Source organism: Triticum aestivum, chromosome 7D (assembly GCF_018294505.1).
Source record: "Triticum aestivum cultivar Chinese Spring chromosome 7D, IWGSC CS RefSeq v2.1, whole genome shotgun sequence".
In the NCBI taxonomy this organism is placed as follows: domain Eukaryota; kingdom Viridiplantae; phylum Streptophyta; class Magnoliopsida; order Poales; family Poaceae; genus Triticum; species Triticum aestivum.
The window spans coordinates 539,984,619-540,001,799 of NC_057814.1; the positions used below are offsets into that span (position 1 = coordinate 539,984,619).

At 45.1% G+C, this 17,181-nt stretch overlaps 1 protein-coding gene across 1 annotated transcript; it reads right to left on the reverse strand.

Moving 5' to 3' along the window:
- Positions 1-2,640: 2,640 nt before the first annotated feature.
- On the reverse strand, positions 2,641-4,015 carry LOC123166841 (probable xyloglucan endotransglucosylase/hydrolase protein 25). Its single transcript, XM_044584646.1, has 3 exons — positions 3,650-4,015; positions 3,366-3,559; positions 2,641-3,262 (listed from the first exon to the last, which is right to left on the reverse strand). Exons 1-3 carry the CDS (start codon positions 3,908-3,910, stop codon positions 2,848-2,850), a joined length of 870 nt encoding a protein of 289 aa, XP_044440581.1. The 5' UTR covers positions 3,911-4,015; the 3' UTR covers positions 2,641-2,847.
- Positions 4,016-17,181: the final 13,166 nt, after the last annotated feature.

Sequence of the window (17,181 nt, forward strand, 5' to 3'; positions counted from 1 at the left end):
ACTTCCACAGCTAGTGTCTATGCGGAATAGGGGTAGCATACGGCCGGGGACGACCTGGTCCCTGAATTAGCCCAAAATCGCTATGCAATGCCACTGGTGCCTGAAAGGTAGTACTACTCCCTAGTCACTGAAAATCATTGGCAAGTTTGGCCTCGTGGGCCCACTGTCCACGTGTGCCTGCTCTACTGTCTACTCACCTCACCTGGTGTGTACCAATTATGGGGAGACTCCGGTTGGATGGACGCAAGTCCAACCCACGTACTCCTACCGTAGATTCACATTATTGAAGCACTCCTTCCTTTCACAAATATAAAAAGTTTTAGATATTTCAATATGACTACATATGTACTGAAATGAGCGAACAAACACACTATTAGGTTTGAACATTGTAGTAGGGAAACAATTATGCACTAATTATGGCGTGTGATTTTTCTCTTATTAGGTTTGAACATTGTAACAGGAAAGCAAATAAGGTTGCTCATGAACGTGCTTCTTAATATGCTGACAACTCAACTGCGGAAGAAATCCTGAATGTGTTGCTTCATGTTTCAAAATGCGGAACAAATCCTGAATAATTCTAAAACCAGAAATTATCTAGCAAATTTATGTGCAATGCAATGCTTCATAATGTGCAAACAACTCAACTGCATTTTTTAAAACCCATTATTACACAAGAAGTATTTGCAAATATAGGTTTCTAAAAGTGCAGCGATCCAATTACATATTTTAAATTCTAGTGTTGCACAAACTTATAATGAGCAACTACCTAACAAGTAAAAAACAACTCAAAAAGTAATATGTGGGGTATAAATAATCAAAACCTATACAAGTACACAACTTATTTACCTTTGGTACAAATGCATACTAGTTTGCAATCATTCCAATAGTTAAGAAAACATGGCCTACACCTATGCAAGATCTTGGATCGGTGGCTTTGTGATAGCAATGATGATGTTTTTCCCCTTCATGGTTTGCGCAAAACAACATGTGTTGCACAAAATAGAGGACCAACAATCTTTCGTTTCTAGAGGCTGGCCAACAGTAGTGTCATGTCATGCAAGTATGCAAGTGTAGGATACAATAAGTCAGTAATAATGGACCTGGAAGCGGATTTGTAGTACCCGGATGCTCCACACCCCTATACGAACATTAAATTCAAAAAAAAATACCGAGAAATAAAAAAAAAATTGGGATATCAAACCTGGGTTCTTGATCTACTCCCGTGTGAAATTTCGTGAAAAATACCAGGAAATGAATTCCTGACAAAAAAAGACAAAAGTTTCGTATGTGTAGAAAAAAACTGTTTGGATGGATTTTTGTTCAGACAGTATTTCCTTCGCCACGCATATGTTATCTGGTATTTTTTTCACGAAATTTCACACGGTAGTAGATTGAGGACCTAGGTTTGATTTGCCCAAATTTCATTTTTTTTTTGCATTGTTTTGGTATTTTTACGTTTAATATTCGTATAGGGGTGTGAAGCGCCCGGGAGCTCCTGTATATTTTCCTAATGGACCTCCTCTATACTATATACCCATTGATCTTATTCGAGAACATTCTGTGATACAGTCTCCTTGTTAAGAAGTACTCATAAAGCACTACCAACAGATGAATTAGTTCTTTTTATTGTTTGTATCATCTCCTGCTCGGTTTGTATTGGTTTTAACGGTTTGTTCAAGTGTGAAATGGTAGGGAGGTCCTGCGGTGGTAAGGAAGTCGTGCGGTCTGAAGTACTACGGGATACGACCAAGGCAGGGAGCAAGCAGACAGCGTGATGTAGCATAGTGCATATGCCCCACCCAAATAAACACGCCGGGTACACCCAACCCAATTATACGTCTCCCTTGTCTAGAGTCCATGAATCAGACAAGATTATTGCAGGTCTCCTCTTCTTGAGTCTATCATTGCGCCACGTACAACAATTAAGCTCCGTCATGGGCACTTGGGTAGATCGGCGCCCAGGCATACAAGCACGCGACACTCCAGTAGAAAAGTAAGAAAAATACAGTACAATAGCTCTGGAAAAGAAGCAGAAGAACGAAATGCATCATGGCTATCTTGTTTCAAAAAATAAATAAAAATGCATCATGGCAATTCTTTGCCTACGGTACAGAACAAAATTCAGACCGCCTCGTGTCAGCACGAGCTTGCAGTGACACACACTTCCTCGACGATGGAAAGATAAGGCGTTCTCGTCCGAGACAAGAACAGAAGCGAACACCAGTGGCCTGTCAAATGCCATCAGTGTAGCGTCCTGTGTAACAACTGACACACGAGCCTAACAGGACGTTGATCGGTATCGTCCTGATCCGAACGCCGGATTGAACACGCCTTCCACCTTGTTGCCAGTGTAGGGATGAGGACATGCAGCTAGCTAGCTGGGATCGAGTCTGGGACCCGAGTACCTGACGTATTATTACGAACCCCTATCACGCTAGTGGTCTTCTAGGCAGTGGCCGTGCCCTGTGACTTCTTTGTCACGTTGCATGCATGTACAGCAGCGTAGTTCCATCCACCGAGTGACTGATTGACGGGGCAAAGCTTTATCAGTGAATAACAACTGCTGGCTTGGCTTGTCAAGCCTCAGGATAAGTTCAGCGCACAGTACACGTACCGCGATCGAACAATCCAGCCAAGCCGTTGCAAAGAAGTGGCATATATTACACACGAAGTGGGCGTGAGCGTGACAAAGAACGAGCACAAGGATCCACCACCGCCTACATTTCACATTATCCCCCACACCGGTCCTTATTTATCATACAATACAGACGCCCCCATCTCCCCTTTCTCCGGCGATCGATGTATACACGGACGTTCCAGTGCTAGCTTGCTGGGTGGACATAGGGGCTACATGGAGCACTCGGCGGGGACGCCCTTGGCGACGCGCTTGGGGTCCGTGCAGTAGTTGTAGATCATGTAGTTCCTCTGCACCCACCGCATCCGCTGCTGCCGCGTCAGGTCCAGCTCCTGGTTGTACCACTCGCCCGCCGCGCCGGTGCCGGGGGCGACCTCCGTGCCGACGCTGGCGCCGCAGCGCGGCCGGCCTCCCGCGGTCACCACGCACGCGTCGGCCTTGAAGCCGCGGTACGAGGCGGAGAACGGGGCGTGGGACCAGTCCGTCTTGACGCGGCCGCCCTGCGTGGCCCAGTCGTCGGCGTTCCAGAGGCTGGAGTAGAGCCGCATCGGCTGGTTCTTGGGGAAGGCGATCCCCTTTCCCTCCAGGTTCTTGTAGTCCCTGATCGGCATGTCGTCCACCATGAATCTGCATTTAAGTACACCATGATCGGTCAGTCCATGTGATTGTGCTGCACAAGGCACAGACTGAGAACAAACGAAGGTTGGGCAATGGCGATGAACCAAGTTACATGATGTGCTTTGGGTTCCAGAGGATGGAGTAGGTGTGGAAGTCGTTGGTGGGATCGAACCAGAGGCGGAACTGCTGCTCCCGCTGGCCCTGCCCCTGCGTGAACACGTTGGTGTGCAGCGTGTAGGGCTCGCCGGTGACGTTGCCCAGGAACTCGAAGTCGATCTCGTCGTGCGTCGGACCCTGCGACGACAGCTGCACATTCATACGCCAAACCAATCGAGTTATGTTAGGCACGCACATGAACCAAGCAAATCGAGAAGCAGATGATGTCGGCTTAATTACGTAGTATGCGGTGACGGTGCCGGCGGAGTTGCCGGGGACGAGCTTGAGCTGCATGTCGATCTTGCCGAAGAGGTACTCGTGCTTGGACTGGAACCCGGAGCCGGAGATCTTATCGAGCCCCAGCGTGAGGAGCTGGCCGTTGTTGAGGATCTTGCCGCGCCCGTCACCCCAGGTGACGTCGAACTCCTTGTCGAAGGTCGCCAACGCAAAGGCACAAGAGGCGAGCAGGATCGCTAGCACCCACGCCGCCATGCGAGCCATGCGTTTCGTGCTGCGAAAGCACGCTCACTGAAGCAGCTAGCTAGAAGAAGGTTGATGAGGAGGAGAAAGCTTGATGGAAGCTTGTGTTTGTGTGAGTGGAATGAGCGGGGCGTGAGGGGTTTATATAGGGGTTTGGAGATGAATGAGCGTGGTGTGCCCGATGGATGGATGGATGGTTCTGCGAACTGGCCGGAGAGGAGTGTAATGCGTGTGAGTTGGCGCCAGAGGAGAGGAGAGGAGACAGAGCAGGCAGGCCGGCTCTGTAGACTGTAGCTGCCAAATTTCTGATGGAAAATGGGACGCCCGACTGCCCCGACATGGCGACGCCATGGGCTCTCACGTACAGCAAGAAGCCATTAAGAATCGATTGAGACGTATAGCAAATTTCTAGCGGCAGTGCAACATCTATTGATTTTTTTTAAAAAGAAAAATTGGTCGCTTGGATCTGTATCTACAGCCTTTGAGATGGTTTGTGTTTTGTACACAAATGGCAGTAGAAAAGAAAAGGAACTACATAATGTATGAACAAATGAATAAGCAGGGATGGATGGACGATCAATTCTTGTCGACCTTTTTCTTCCTCTCGAAGAGTGTGAAGATTCCTCGTATGTTACTATAAGAGCAAGTACAAAGTGGGCTTATAGCCCGCCTACATGGTGTTTTTTGTCTATGTGAAGGAGAGATACGTTGAAAAAGGGTGGAAATAAGCTTTTATGAAGAGCCTACCTATATGCGTGCTCCGCAAAAGTAATAAATACAATGAAAGAGAAAGAGAGAAGGTGAAGAAAAGTACTAGTCTAATAGCCAACCTTATTGTATTAGTGACTACATGCAATGGCTGCAAATGACATGGAAGTTGCTTATAGCCAGCAATTGGCTATACTATTAACCATGCTCTAAGTGATATAAGAGTATAAGCGGGCCCTTCTTCGGCTGCTCGGTGCTGGTACGGCGGCTGATATCCATGGATCAGGGACGATGGTCCCTTTGGCGAGCCTTCCCCGTCCGGTGGTGCGGCAGGGCGGGTGGGCTGCCGGGGATCGGACCGGGTGGCCGGCGATTCACCGACGGGTTGGTGTCGCGGCTTGCTGCCCAGATGGCCAATGACACCGAGCTGGTCCTTCCTTCAACTCATGTTGCGTGCAATCCTTACCGGACATGGTCGTGCTGCTAGCCGGTTACCGGGTTGGGACGGAGCAGGAGGTGGGGGATCCAGATTGGGATAATTCCCTGATCGGCTCCTGTCGGCCGCGACGGCGACGACAACCCCGAGGGTGCCATTTTTCTTCATGAAGACGTCGTTCGGGCCCGACCTACCTTTTCTCACCTCACGGTCTCTCGAATGAAACCCTAGGGCGGCAACGACGCTCTTGGCGCCGTCTCCTTCTTGAAGGCGTCGTCGTGAGAGCTATGTGGTGGTCGGCACCACTTAGGTGCGTCGGTAGTTGCAGATGGTGTGCCCCTCTTCCTCCAGGTGGCAGTTGTTCCTGCGGAAACCCTAGATCCGGGTCTCCCGGATCGGATGATGATGGAGACTTTGGTGATGTTTTCCCTCCTGGGGGCATCGTCTTGGAGGACTAGTTCACTGGAGAGGCCAACAAGTGGAGCGGTGTTACATCGACTGCATGGATGACGGTGGGTCTCGGCGGCGTGGAGCAGTGGAGTCTCAGAGTTGGACACGGATTGATCGATACGCGCATGCTGGTGGTGCTGTCTGGTGTCGTGGTGACGTCGACGACAATGGGATTGACAAGATCTATGCAGTGATCCCTTCTGAAAACGGGATGGCAGAAGATGGCGGCGGCGGATCCTAGAGCGTGCGCAGGCGGTGCATGTTATGGGACCCCTAGAACGAATGGTCTCCAGGCCACTGGATTAGATTGTGTCTGTCATGCGGATAGGCACATCCGTATACTTATAGGTGTAACGACTTTGTTCGCCTAGAAGGGGCTTCAGGTTGATCCTTCTATTCATTTTGTCAGACTCTGGTCAATAATTAATAAAAGGACAACGCTAACGCCCACACGTGTGGTGCGAGCCAAACCCGCCCACACGCCTTATAACACACAGACTGCGCCACGCCACCGCATGCATGTGAGAATCTTTTTTGATTCTCAGTTTTTAAAATGTTTTCTCTTAAATGAAAAATCCGATTGAAGATCCGTTTTCACCATTAAATCCCTCGCGACGAGATCTTCGAAACTAGATCTCATATCAATATATTTTGATGAATTTTTTTGGGTTAAAAGTTGCCATGTCTATTGCACATGAATTGCCATGATGTTTGCACTGCCATAATATGTTTCAGCTATTTTCTTCCATATTTAAAATTAAATTTTGACATATTATAAACGGGGAATTAATAAACTAGACTTGCCATGAACCATAAACTAAATTGCCATGATACATGCACTTAAAATTGGCATGGTTCATAAAAAAATAATTTTCATGGTCAAAGTACTGGAATTGCCATCATCAAAAAATTAAAATTGCCAAGCTCTACAAACTAAAATTGCCACATGCCAACTTTAATTTAAGCACTATGGCAACTACAGTGTAAACATCATGGCAAATTTTGGGCAAATTGTTTTTTCGTCAAACATATCAACATGGGGTCTAGTTTTGAAGATCTCGTCGAGACGGATTTAATGGTGAAAACGGATTTTTAATTCAATTTTTAATTAGGAGATAAATATTTTTAAGCCGAAAACCATAAAGATTCCTGCTGATGTCATCTGTTCATACGTGGCAAAATGAGTGGTGATGAAGGTGTGTGGGCGATGTGCAAGATGTCACACGTGTGGGCGTCAGTTTTCTCGTTAATAAAAATGGCTGTGTGCATCATTGATAATGCAGAGGTGGGGGTAATCCTCCTATTCGAAAAAATGTTTGTTGCTATTGTACTTTTTGATGGAGCGCCACCTGGTGATGCCTCTTGAGGTGGGATTATGCGCACTAATCAAGCTATCGTACTTGAGGTGGGATTGTGCGCATCAATCAAGTTGTCGTATTTATTAATGTGTTGACAGTGAATTTGGTTACATGATCTTTTCGAACATGTGAAAAAATCCAAATCTGAACCGAATAGATAGTTGTATAAGTAATAAAGCAACTCGCTATACCATCGGAAAAATGTTTGGCTAACAGTAACCTAGATGTACTATATGTCAACCGAGCTGTTCCCGAGTATGAAATCTCACAAACTCTTCTTCACAAATGAACAAGATGTAAATCCACAAAAAGCTAATAGGAGGAGGAAGTAATTAAAATTGTCTGATAATAACCTCCGGAAACTGGTTCTGCATGCATAAAAAGAAATTCCAATCGTAGAAGACAATGAAAGCGGCAATTTCATCATTGATGTACCAGTTTTATTTTAACACGCCTACAAACAATCAAATTTAAAATTGACTGACTATACCTCTATATGTTTTCTTTAATTTGGTACCTGCCTTCAGAGATCATTATTAACTTTGCTAATAACAGGTAAGCAGAGGCATCAGCGTACCATCAAATGGAAAAGGTTAGTTTCCTCTCTCCAAAAAACATCATAGTTTAAACCATGTCCACACACACACACACACACACATCATCATCATCTAAACATATGTGATGCCTCTTGGTTCGGTTTTGATGAGGTGTGTACAGAGAAGAAAATAGTGAAGATTAACCTGGGAAGGGTGTCAAAATTGAGCTACATGGAAAACCGTAGCATATTTATTCCTTTTGCTCTCCCAAAAACTTTTATACCATGAGAAATTTCATATTAGCATGCGGCATATATCATGAAGGAAGCCGCATGAATTAGTCAAAGAAAATACAAAACTGTAGGTCAAAACCTTGATCATCACAGTCACGTCAAAATGAGCTAAAATGGACCATGGGCTATCAGTTGGTATAAAAATCCACATTATATCATCGACCCTGCAACCAATAATATCATACTATCATAACCTTTGCAAGATGCACAATAACTTTATGAATCATGATTTGGCAACTAAGAGTGGAGCAGGAAAAGAACTTAGTTTAATATTAACTATTTGTTGGTTTGAAGCTACATTTTAATCATTCAAATGAAGACAAAAAGATGAGAAACATAAGAAGAAATTTCAGATTTTACTAGTGTGCATTTTTTGGAAGTACAAGTCGCTCACATAGTCACATTATCGCCATTATCCTATCAAGGACGGTCTACAAAAGCATATATTAAGATGCAGTTAGAAGTAAACAATCATAAATATATGCAAACACGAAAATCAATGGAATATTTTTTAACAAAACTATATCAAGACTATGCCCAATCTCATCTTTATTTGGCATTTTTTATCTAGATTCTTATGGAGGCATTCAGTGTGTACTACAACCTAATCAACTTCGCCTAACAGAAGCCTTATTTATTGCTACACTTGCCACTGGCCATCAGGTTCAGACCCGCTTCGGTACAATCACCCTACAAAACGTAGAAAGGGTAATATAGTCATTTCACTCTTTTGTATACATTTTCGTACGCATGTTCCGTTGCCCGCGCCGTAGTACGAGGAGCCCAACTATGTGCTAGCACCCACAGGGTCGGCCCATTAATATTTTTTAAAATTCAAAAATAGATGCGGGTTGTAAGATTCGAACACGTTACCTCGTTGTATATTGTATATTCATACAATGCCACTAACCAACTGGGAGAACTAATGCTATTTTTTAACAAAACTATATCAAGACTATGCCCAATCTCATCTTTATTTGGCATTTTTTATCTAGATTCTTATGGAGGCATTCAGTGTGTACTACAACCTAATCAACTTCGCCTAACAGAAGCCTTATTTATTGCTACACTTGCCACTGGCCATCAGGTTCAGACACGCTTCGGTACAATCACCCTACAAAACGTAGAAAGGGTAATATAGTCATTTCACTCTTTTGTATACATTTTCGTACGCATGTTCCGTTGCCCGCGCCGTAGTACGAGGAGCCCAACTATGTGCTAGCACCCACAGGGTCGGCCCATTAATATTTTTTAAAATTCAAAAATAGATGCGGGTCGTAAGATTCGAACACGTTACCTCGTTGTATATTGTATATTCATACAATGCCACTAACCAACTGGGAGAACTAATGCTATTTTTTAACAAAACTATATCAAGACTATGCCCAATCTCATCTTTATTTGGCATTTTTTATCTAGATTCTTATGGAGGCATTCAGTGTGTACTACAACCTAATCAACTTCGCCTAACAGAAGCCTTATTTATTGCTACACTTGCCACTGGCCATCAGGTTCAGACCCGCTTCGGTACAATCACCCTACAAAACGTAGAAAGGGTAATATAGTCATTTCACTCTTTTGTATATATTTTCGTACGCATGTTCCGTTGCCCGCGCCGTAGTACGAGGAACCCAACTATGTGCTAGCACCCACAGGGTCGGCCCATTAATATTTTTTAAAATTCAAAAATAGATGCGGGTCATAAGATTCGAACACGTTACCTCGTTGTATATTGTATATTCATACAAAGCCACTAACCAACTGGGAGAACTAATGCTACTGTACAGATCCTAACTTTTGTTCTACTTATTCTAAAAACGTCGTGAACAACCTATGTACCCTTTTTTTGAGGTGAACAACCTATGTAGCCATGCGTCCTCAGACGTGACGTAAACAAAAAAGGCCACGCCTTATTTTCATTTTTTCCCGGTTTTGTCTAGCCAATTTTTCTACTGCTTTTTTTCTCAATCTCCTTCTATATTCCATTTTCATTTTCTTTTCCTTTCTAAAATTCACGAAATTTTTCTACAATCCTGAAATTTTCATAAATTCGTGAACTGTGTTTCAAGTCTGTGTCTAATTTCTTGAACTTGTTAACTTTTTCTCAAATCCGTGATTTTTTTCAAATACATAAACGATTTTAAAATGCACGAACTTGTCTCAGTTTTTACAAACCTATTCTAAAACCCATGATTTTTCCCAAATTCGTGAACTTTTTTCAAATCAGTGATTTTTTTCAAAATGAATGACTTTTTTGAAATCCATGTTTTTTAAAATATAAGAACTTTTTAAATTTTCATGATCTTTTTCAAATGTCCTGAACTTTTCAAAATTTTAAACTTTCGAGGATTTCATGAACTTATTTTTAAATTTTGTGATCTTTTTAAAATTTATGCACTTATTAAAATTTATGAACTTCATTCAGACTCGTGAACTTTTTTCAAATATGTAATCTTTTCAAATTCCTGAACCTCCTTCAAATTTGTCTGTTTACAAATTCGTGAATTTTTTGTCCGATCCGCAAACTATTTTCACATCCACCAAATTTGTCAAATTCATAAACCATATTCTAAACCTGTCAAACTATTTTGATATTTGAGTTTCTAAAATCCGTAAACTCTAACAGAAAGGGAGCACAAGAATGAAGCAAAAAAAAAAACTCGTGCGAACAATCTATGTCCGAGCGAGAGGAAAGACGAACGAGAAGAAAATAGCCAGTTCCTCTGCCAGTCATAAGCATCGGTCTTCAATGTACTCTTTGTTTAGGGTATGGACTGCTACCATGAATATTCGCCCGTTCCGAACTGGTAAGGTTCATACAAACAGTTCATATTCTTCAAAATGAGAGCATTGATGTCTGCTGTATTTTTGTTAAATTATTAATTTTTGTATTATTCATCATGTGACGTATTTTTTGTCACGTAGCATTTTTTCAAATCCATAAGTGGAACCAATTTTTTCTGTAGTATTCTATCATTATGGCAAGCATCCATGCCATGTTTTATTGATTTTTGATATTTTATGCATTTTCTAGGGTTTCCCCAGTGAAAAATCCCTAAAATACTTACCGGACGTGACACAACGTATGTTTAATGTCCAAATTCGTTCAAATTTTGCGTGGAGTACTAGGATGACCATGCCTAGCTGCCTGCAAAATTTGGGTGTATTTTGTGGAAGTCCACAAGTACATCATGTACAACGTAGGGGTTTCGGTTAAGTCAGAAGAGTCCGTCCCATAGCACTTTTTTTTACACATTCATCAAATAGGCCCAAAATTTTCCACGGCATTCTATCATCATGGCAACCATCCATGCCAAGTTTTGCCGACTTTTGACATTTAATGCATTTTTTATGGTTTTCCTGGTGAAAAATCCCTAAAATACTGACCAGACATGACACAACGTGTGTTTGGTGTCTAAATTCGTTCAATTTTTGCCTGAAGTACTAGGATGACCATGCCCAGCTACCTGCAAAATTTGGATATATTTTATTAAGAGATCTCTTTTATTAAAGTCCACAAGTACATCATATACAAGATAGGGGTTTCAGTTAAGTTGGAAGAGTCCGTTCCATAGCACTTTTTTATACATATTCATCAAATGGACCCAAAAAATTTTCACAGAATACTTCATCATGGCAAGCGTCCATGCCATGTTTCATATATTTTCTAGATTTCATGCATTTTCTATGTTTTTCCGTGTGAAAAATCCCTAAAATACTGACCGGACGTGACGCAACGCGTGTTTGGTGTACGGATTCATCCAAATTTTGTCTGGAGTACTAGGATGACCATGCCCAGCTGCCTGAAAAATTTGGGTATATTTTATGAAAGTCCACAAGTACATCATGTACAACGTAGGGGTTTCGGTTAAGTCGGAAGAGTCCGTCCTATAGCATTTTTTTTTGCATATTCATCAAATGGACCCCAAATTTTTTCCACATCATTCTATCATCATGGCAAGCATCCAGACCATGTTTCATCTATTGTCGACATTTCGTGCATTTTCTAGGGTTTTTCGGTGAATAATCCCTAAAATACTGATTGGACGTGACCCAACATGTGTTTGTTGTCCGAATTCGTTCAAATTTTGCTTGGAGTGCTAGCATGACAATACCCAGTTGCCTGCAAAATTTGAGTATATTTAATGAAAGTCCGCAAGTACATCATGTACAACACGGAGGTTTCGGTTAAGTCGGAATAGTCCGTCCCATAGCACTTTTTTTACACATTCATCAACGTAGAGAGTAATAAAGAAATTGAATAAAGCCGGTGTGTCGTACAATCCATGTAAGATGAAAGAAGAAGAAGAGAATGTGTTCGGCGACAACAGCGAATCGAGTTGCGATGATAGAGTTCCTAAAAAGGATTTCCCTTACGATGACGTGCACATAGAGAACTATGATTTGAAAAGAATTCCCTAAATACCAGGCCGCTTTCCAGTCTGGAACCTTTTAGTAGGTTTTTTTTTTGAAAATCGCAAAGTCAATTTTTTTTAACATATTTATATATTTATTATTATTTTAAAAAATGATCGCATTTGCAGAAAAACAATCAGAGTTTTAAAATTGTTTGTGTTTTCAAAAATTATTCAGAATTTTAAAATAGTTCTTGTTTTTCAAAATTTATTCAGAGTTTAAAATCAGTTCTACTTCTCGGAAATTTTGTTTGCATGTTAAGAAAATCAATTTTGAATTTTTTTTGCGTTTAAAAAAGTCGCGTTCAAAATTCTAAAAAATTGTTCAACTATGTCTGTTGTTAGTCTTAATACTCCGCGCTGCTCCTTTGTCATTACGGATGGGTGAGTCTAGTGGTTGGCTCATTTCCCTGATAGTGCATGGGTTGTGTGTTCAATACCTGCCCCATGCACAATTTTTTTAAGATTTTGCAGTGTTCCAGTGTTTCAGAGAGACGACTTGCTGTTGGGCCGGCCCAGGCTACCCTTAGCCTGTGTTTATTGTCACGGGCTGTCTCAATTTTTTTTTGTCGCCGGCATATTTTGTAAAAGGACCATCCTACCCTTTATTATGAAGGGGTATGGAGAGATCTCCTCCGTTAATGTGTTTAAGGGGGTTGTACCGAAGCAGAAATGAAGTAATGAAAGAAACGAAATGTCAACATAGCTTATGAACTGCAACTAATAGGTCCCAACCAGAATTAAATTCTTCTTCCCCCCTCTCCCATATCAAGAAATAACAGTGAAGATAGATGACCACCAAATAAACCACCACTAGATCCTGAGCAGGTTTAGCCACGAGGTTACAAAAAAAATTGCAACACCAAATTACTTGCATAAAAACGAACAGATGAAAGAATCATACCTCGACTTCACAGCGGCTGCAGAAAAACATGCTCTCTTCACTGTCTTGCTGCTCACAGGACCACTCACCATTGGTAGCATGAAAAAACAAAAAGAATGAGGGCACAACATAAGTAGAAATGCAGAGAACATCAGCAGAGGCGAGCACGGCAACAACATCAAGCAGAGAGGTGTACGTGGTGGTGGCAGGAAGGAGCCAATTCATTTGAGTTTTAATCAAATCTATCATTTTCGTTAAAATTCATTTGAAATATAACCGGACCTATATTGCTAGCTTTGGATGACCAGCTCCCATATCTGTGTCCATGGATTGCTTCCTCAAATCCACAGACGGACCGGGAAGAAAATTTGGGTGTCAGCGTTGCAGATGCCCTAAGCGCACCACGAACTGCAGTGTATAGACCAAGGCCAAAACCAAGGGAAAACAACGCTCTTGACATCACAAAATCTATTAATCTTCTCTGGATCTCACTGCCTACAGGCTTGTCCTCTGCAGTTTTTCTGCTCGGCACACTCACGCTACTCTGTCATAATCCCCCACGGTTAACTCACAAATCTGCATCAAACATTCACAATCATACCTGATAACGACTGGACATGCGGTTAAGACTAGCTCCTTCAGATAGGAGTGAAAAACGTGTGATGGTATTACTATAGTACTGTAACATTTTTCAAAACAAAAAATTAGACAAATGGAAAATGGATGGCAGCAAGAAGGCACCACGCGGGAGTAGCATGGCATGGGATGAGCAAACCGACATGAGCGTCGCAGAGTCCAAGAGCCAAGCAGTGCAGAGGAAACAGATGTCGACGTGTGTCTTTGGCCCTTGCCAAGATTACGTACAGCTGGTTGCCATTCGCCAACCGCATGCATGCACATCACCACCGTAGTACGTCCGCCGGCGTCGCCTTCCGCCTGCGCCCCGGCCCACGGCCGTGCGCGCAGCAGGCGCAGGCCAATCACAGGACTGCCGTGCGTGCGTGCTCCGCGCCACCGGGCAATGGTCACCGCTGCTCCGGTGAAATACGTACAGTGTGCGTAGGTCCGGCTGGTCGACGGTAGGCTGCGGCCGGCGCGGCCATGAATGCCACGCATGAACGTCGCACCTGCCAAATGATGGAATAAACAATTATTTCAGTGCCATCACCGTGCATCGCGAGAATTGATGGAATGAGTAGAGCGGGTGCAGAGACATGATTTGAATTTCCTATGGCGGATATCAGATGTGGGGCGATATTTTAAGGACCCCTGCCCAGGATCCATTGAATTTGGCTTTGGGTCGAGACTCGAGAGGGCCACGTTGTCCTGTACGTGCGCGTGCTGTGCATGCAGAAGGTCACAGACGCCACCAGTGCGGGAGGCTAGCTACATACAGCAAGGTGGCAACGGAGACGCGAGGAACCTCGCGTCGGTGTGGGACTGACCTCGGCCCCGTCTCCGGCGTCCGTACCACGAATGAGATAAGGTGTGGACCCAAAATGAGATAAGCGAAGCCGGCCTAGGTCGCACTGCCAAGGTCTGCACCATGAAGGACCCCGGAGCAGCGAGGCGCTGGCCCGATCACGAGGCGGCCCACACGGCGGGCGATGCGCATGCACGGAGCCGTACCGGGAGCGTCACTACGCGCCGGCACAGCTGTCTCGGCAGGGCCGGCTGCCGTCACGGGATCGGCCGTGTTCATAAGACCAACTCCCAACTCCAGAGCGCGGCCCCGTCTCATCCGGCCCGTTTGAGGCAAAACGCACAAATCAGACGGTCCAGCACGCGATGGCCTGCACCCATTTTATTCGTTTTGTGTCCGGCCCAAACCATTTCAAGCGCAAATATGCGTCTGGTTTGGGTCCAGACGGATAGCAAATGGACGCGCCGCTCATCCGCGTCGGGCCGCGTGACAGGCGGCAACCTACCTCCCACGGGCTAACATAAATGCGCACGCGCGGTCGGCCCCACCTGTCATCCGCCCAGGCGAACGGTCGCCGTCCTTCTTAATTGGGAAGCCGTGGACCGGTCGCAGTCCACACTCCCCGCTTCAGCCCGCGCTGCCTCCTCGAAACCCGACACTCCCCAAACCCTAGCTCTCCCTTTCCCCGTCCTCGATCTCGCCGGCCGGCCGCCACGCAGCCATGGGGTGGTGGAACACCGGCCGCAAGGGGGCGCACGACCACGAGGCTGGCTCGTCCTCGGGCCGCCGCCGCCGCGGCATAAAAAATGAGCCCGCCTCAACACAATGGCACGCCCCACGAAGGGCCCCCGCGCCGCCCGCATTCTCCATCGCCCCTACGGCCGCCGGTGAGCGCGACCGACACTACATCCACGCAGATGTTTGCCGTTGTTATTAGGAGATGAGGACGCCGCTCCTCTGGAGCGACGTTCACCTCCCCAATAACTGGCATCTCTCCGCCGACCGGGTGCCGATCCCACCGGTCCCGACGAGCGGCTGAGCGCGCTGCGAGGAGATCGAACGCCGCCGCCGCCTCCTGCCAGACGACCTCTACTACGACCCCAGGTACGCCGTCGACTCCGACCTCTGGGACACGTGGTTCCAGGATGAGCACGAAACGCGGCGCGCCTCCTTCGCCGGCACCTTCTCGAGGCCGCGGCGGCCATGTGAGCGCCGCGCGCGCGCTCCGAGCCCTCCCCAAGTGCGCGGGCGTAGGGTGGTGCACGGCACACCGACGCCGTCGCCCTCTCCGTCGCTACCACCTCCTCCTCGCATGATAGAGCAGGAGGAGGCCCGGCTCCTTCAACGTGTCATGGAAGACTCCATGAACACGCACGACGAGCGCAAGTGGAAGGGCCTGGAGACCATGATGGCCCTCTCTGCCGCCGGCGACGTAGCCGTGCCAGAGCTGGAGATGGTGAGGAGGGAGGAGGTGCTGGAGGAGGAGCCCGTCGCCGCATTCCACCCGGGCCTGTTGGGCCAGCGGTGGAGCTGGTTGTTGCTACCTCTTAAGCACTGCGTTGATTTTCCCTTGAAAAGGAAAGGGTGATGCAGTAAAGCAGCGTAAGTATTTTCCTCAGTTTTTGAGAACCAATGTATCAATCCAGTAGGAGGCCACGCACGAGTCCCTCGCACCTACACAAACAAATAAAATCCTCGCAACCAACGCAATAAAGGGGTTGTCAATCCCTTCACGGTCACTTACGAAAGTGAGATCTGATAGATATGATAAGATAATATTTTTGGAATTTTTATGATAAAAAGAAATAACGATGCAAAGTGAAATAAAAGGGCAATAGAAATAGCTAAGTGTTGGAAGATTAAATATGATGGAAAATAGACCCGCGGGCCATAGGTTTCACTAGTGGCTCCTCTCGAGAGCATAAGTATTACGGTGGGTAAACAAATTACTGTTGAGCAATTGACAGAATTGAGCATAGTTATGAGAATATCTAGGTATGATCATGTATATAGGCATCACGTCCGCGACAAGTAGACCGACTCCTGCCTGCATCTACTACTATTACTCCACACATCGACCGCTATCCAGCATGCATCTAGAGTATTAAGTTCAAAAGAACAGAGTAACGCTTTAAGTAAGATGACATGATGTAGAGGGATAAACTCATGCAATATGATATAAACCCCATCTTGTTATCCTCGATGGCAACAATACAATACGTGCCTTGCTGCCCCTACTGTCACTGGGAAAAGACACCGCAAGATTGAACCCAAAGCTAAGCACTTCTCCCATTGCAAGAAAAATCAATCTAGTAGGTCAAACCAAACTGATAATTCGAAGAGACTTGCAAAGATAACCAATCATACATAAAAGAATTCAGAGAAGATTCAAATATTGTTCATAGATAAACTTGATCATAAACCCACAATTCATCGGTCTCAACAAACACACCGCAAAAGAAGATTACATCGAATAGATCTCCATGAGAGAGGGGGAGAACATTGTATTGAGATCCAAAAAGAGAGGAGAAGCCATCTAGATAATAGCTATGGACCCGAAGGTCTGAGGTAAACTACTCACACATCATCGGAGAGGCTATGGTGTTGATGTAGAAGCCCTCCGTGATCAATGCCCCCTCCGGCGGAGCTCCGAAAAAGGCCCCAAGATGGGATCTCACGGGTACAGAAGGTTGCGGCGGTGGAATTAGGTTTTTAGCTCCGTATCTGGTAGTTTGGGGGTACGTAGGTATATATAGGAGGAAGAAGTACGTCGGTGGAGCAACGTGGGTT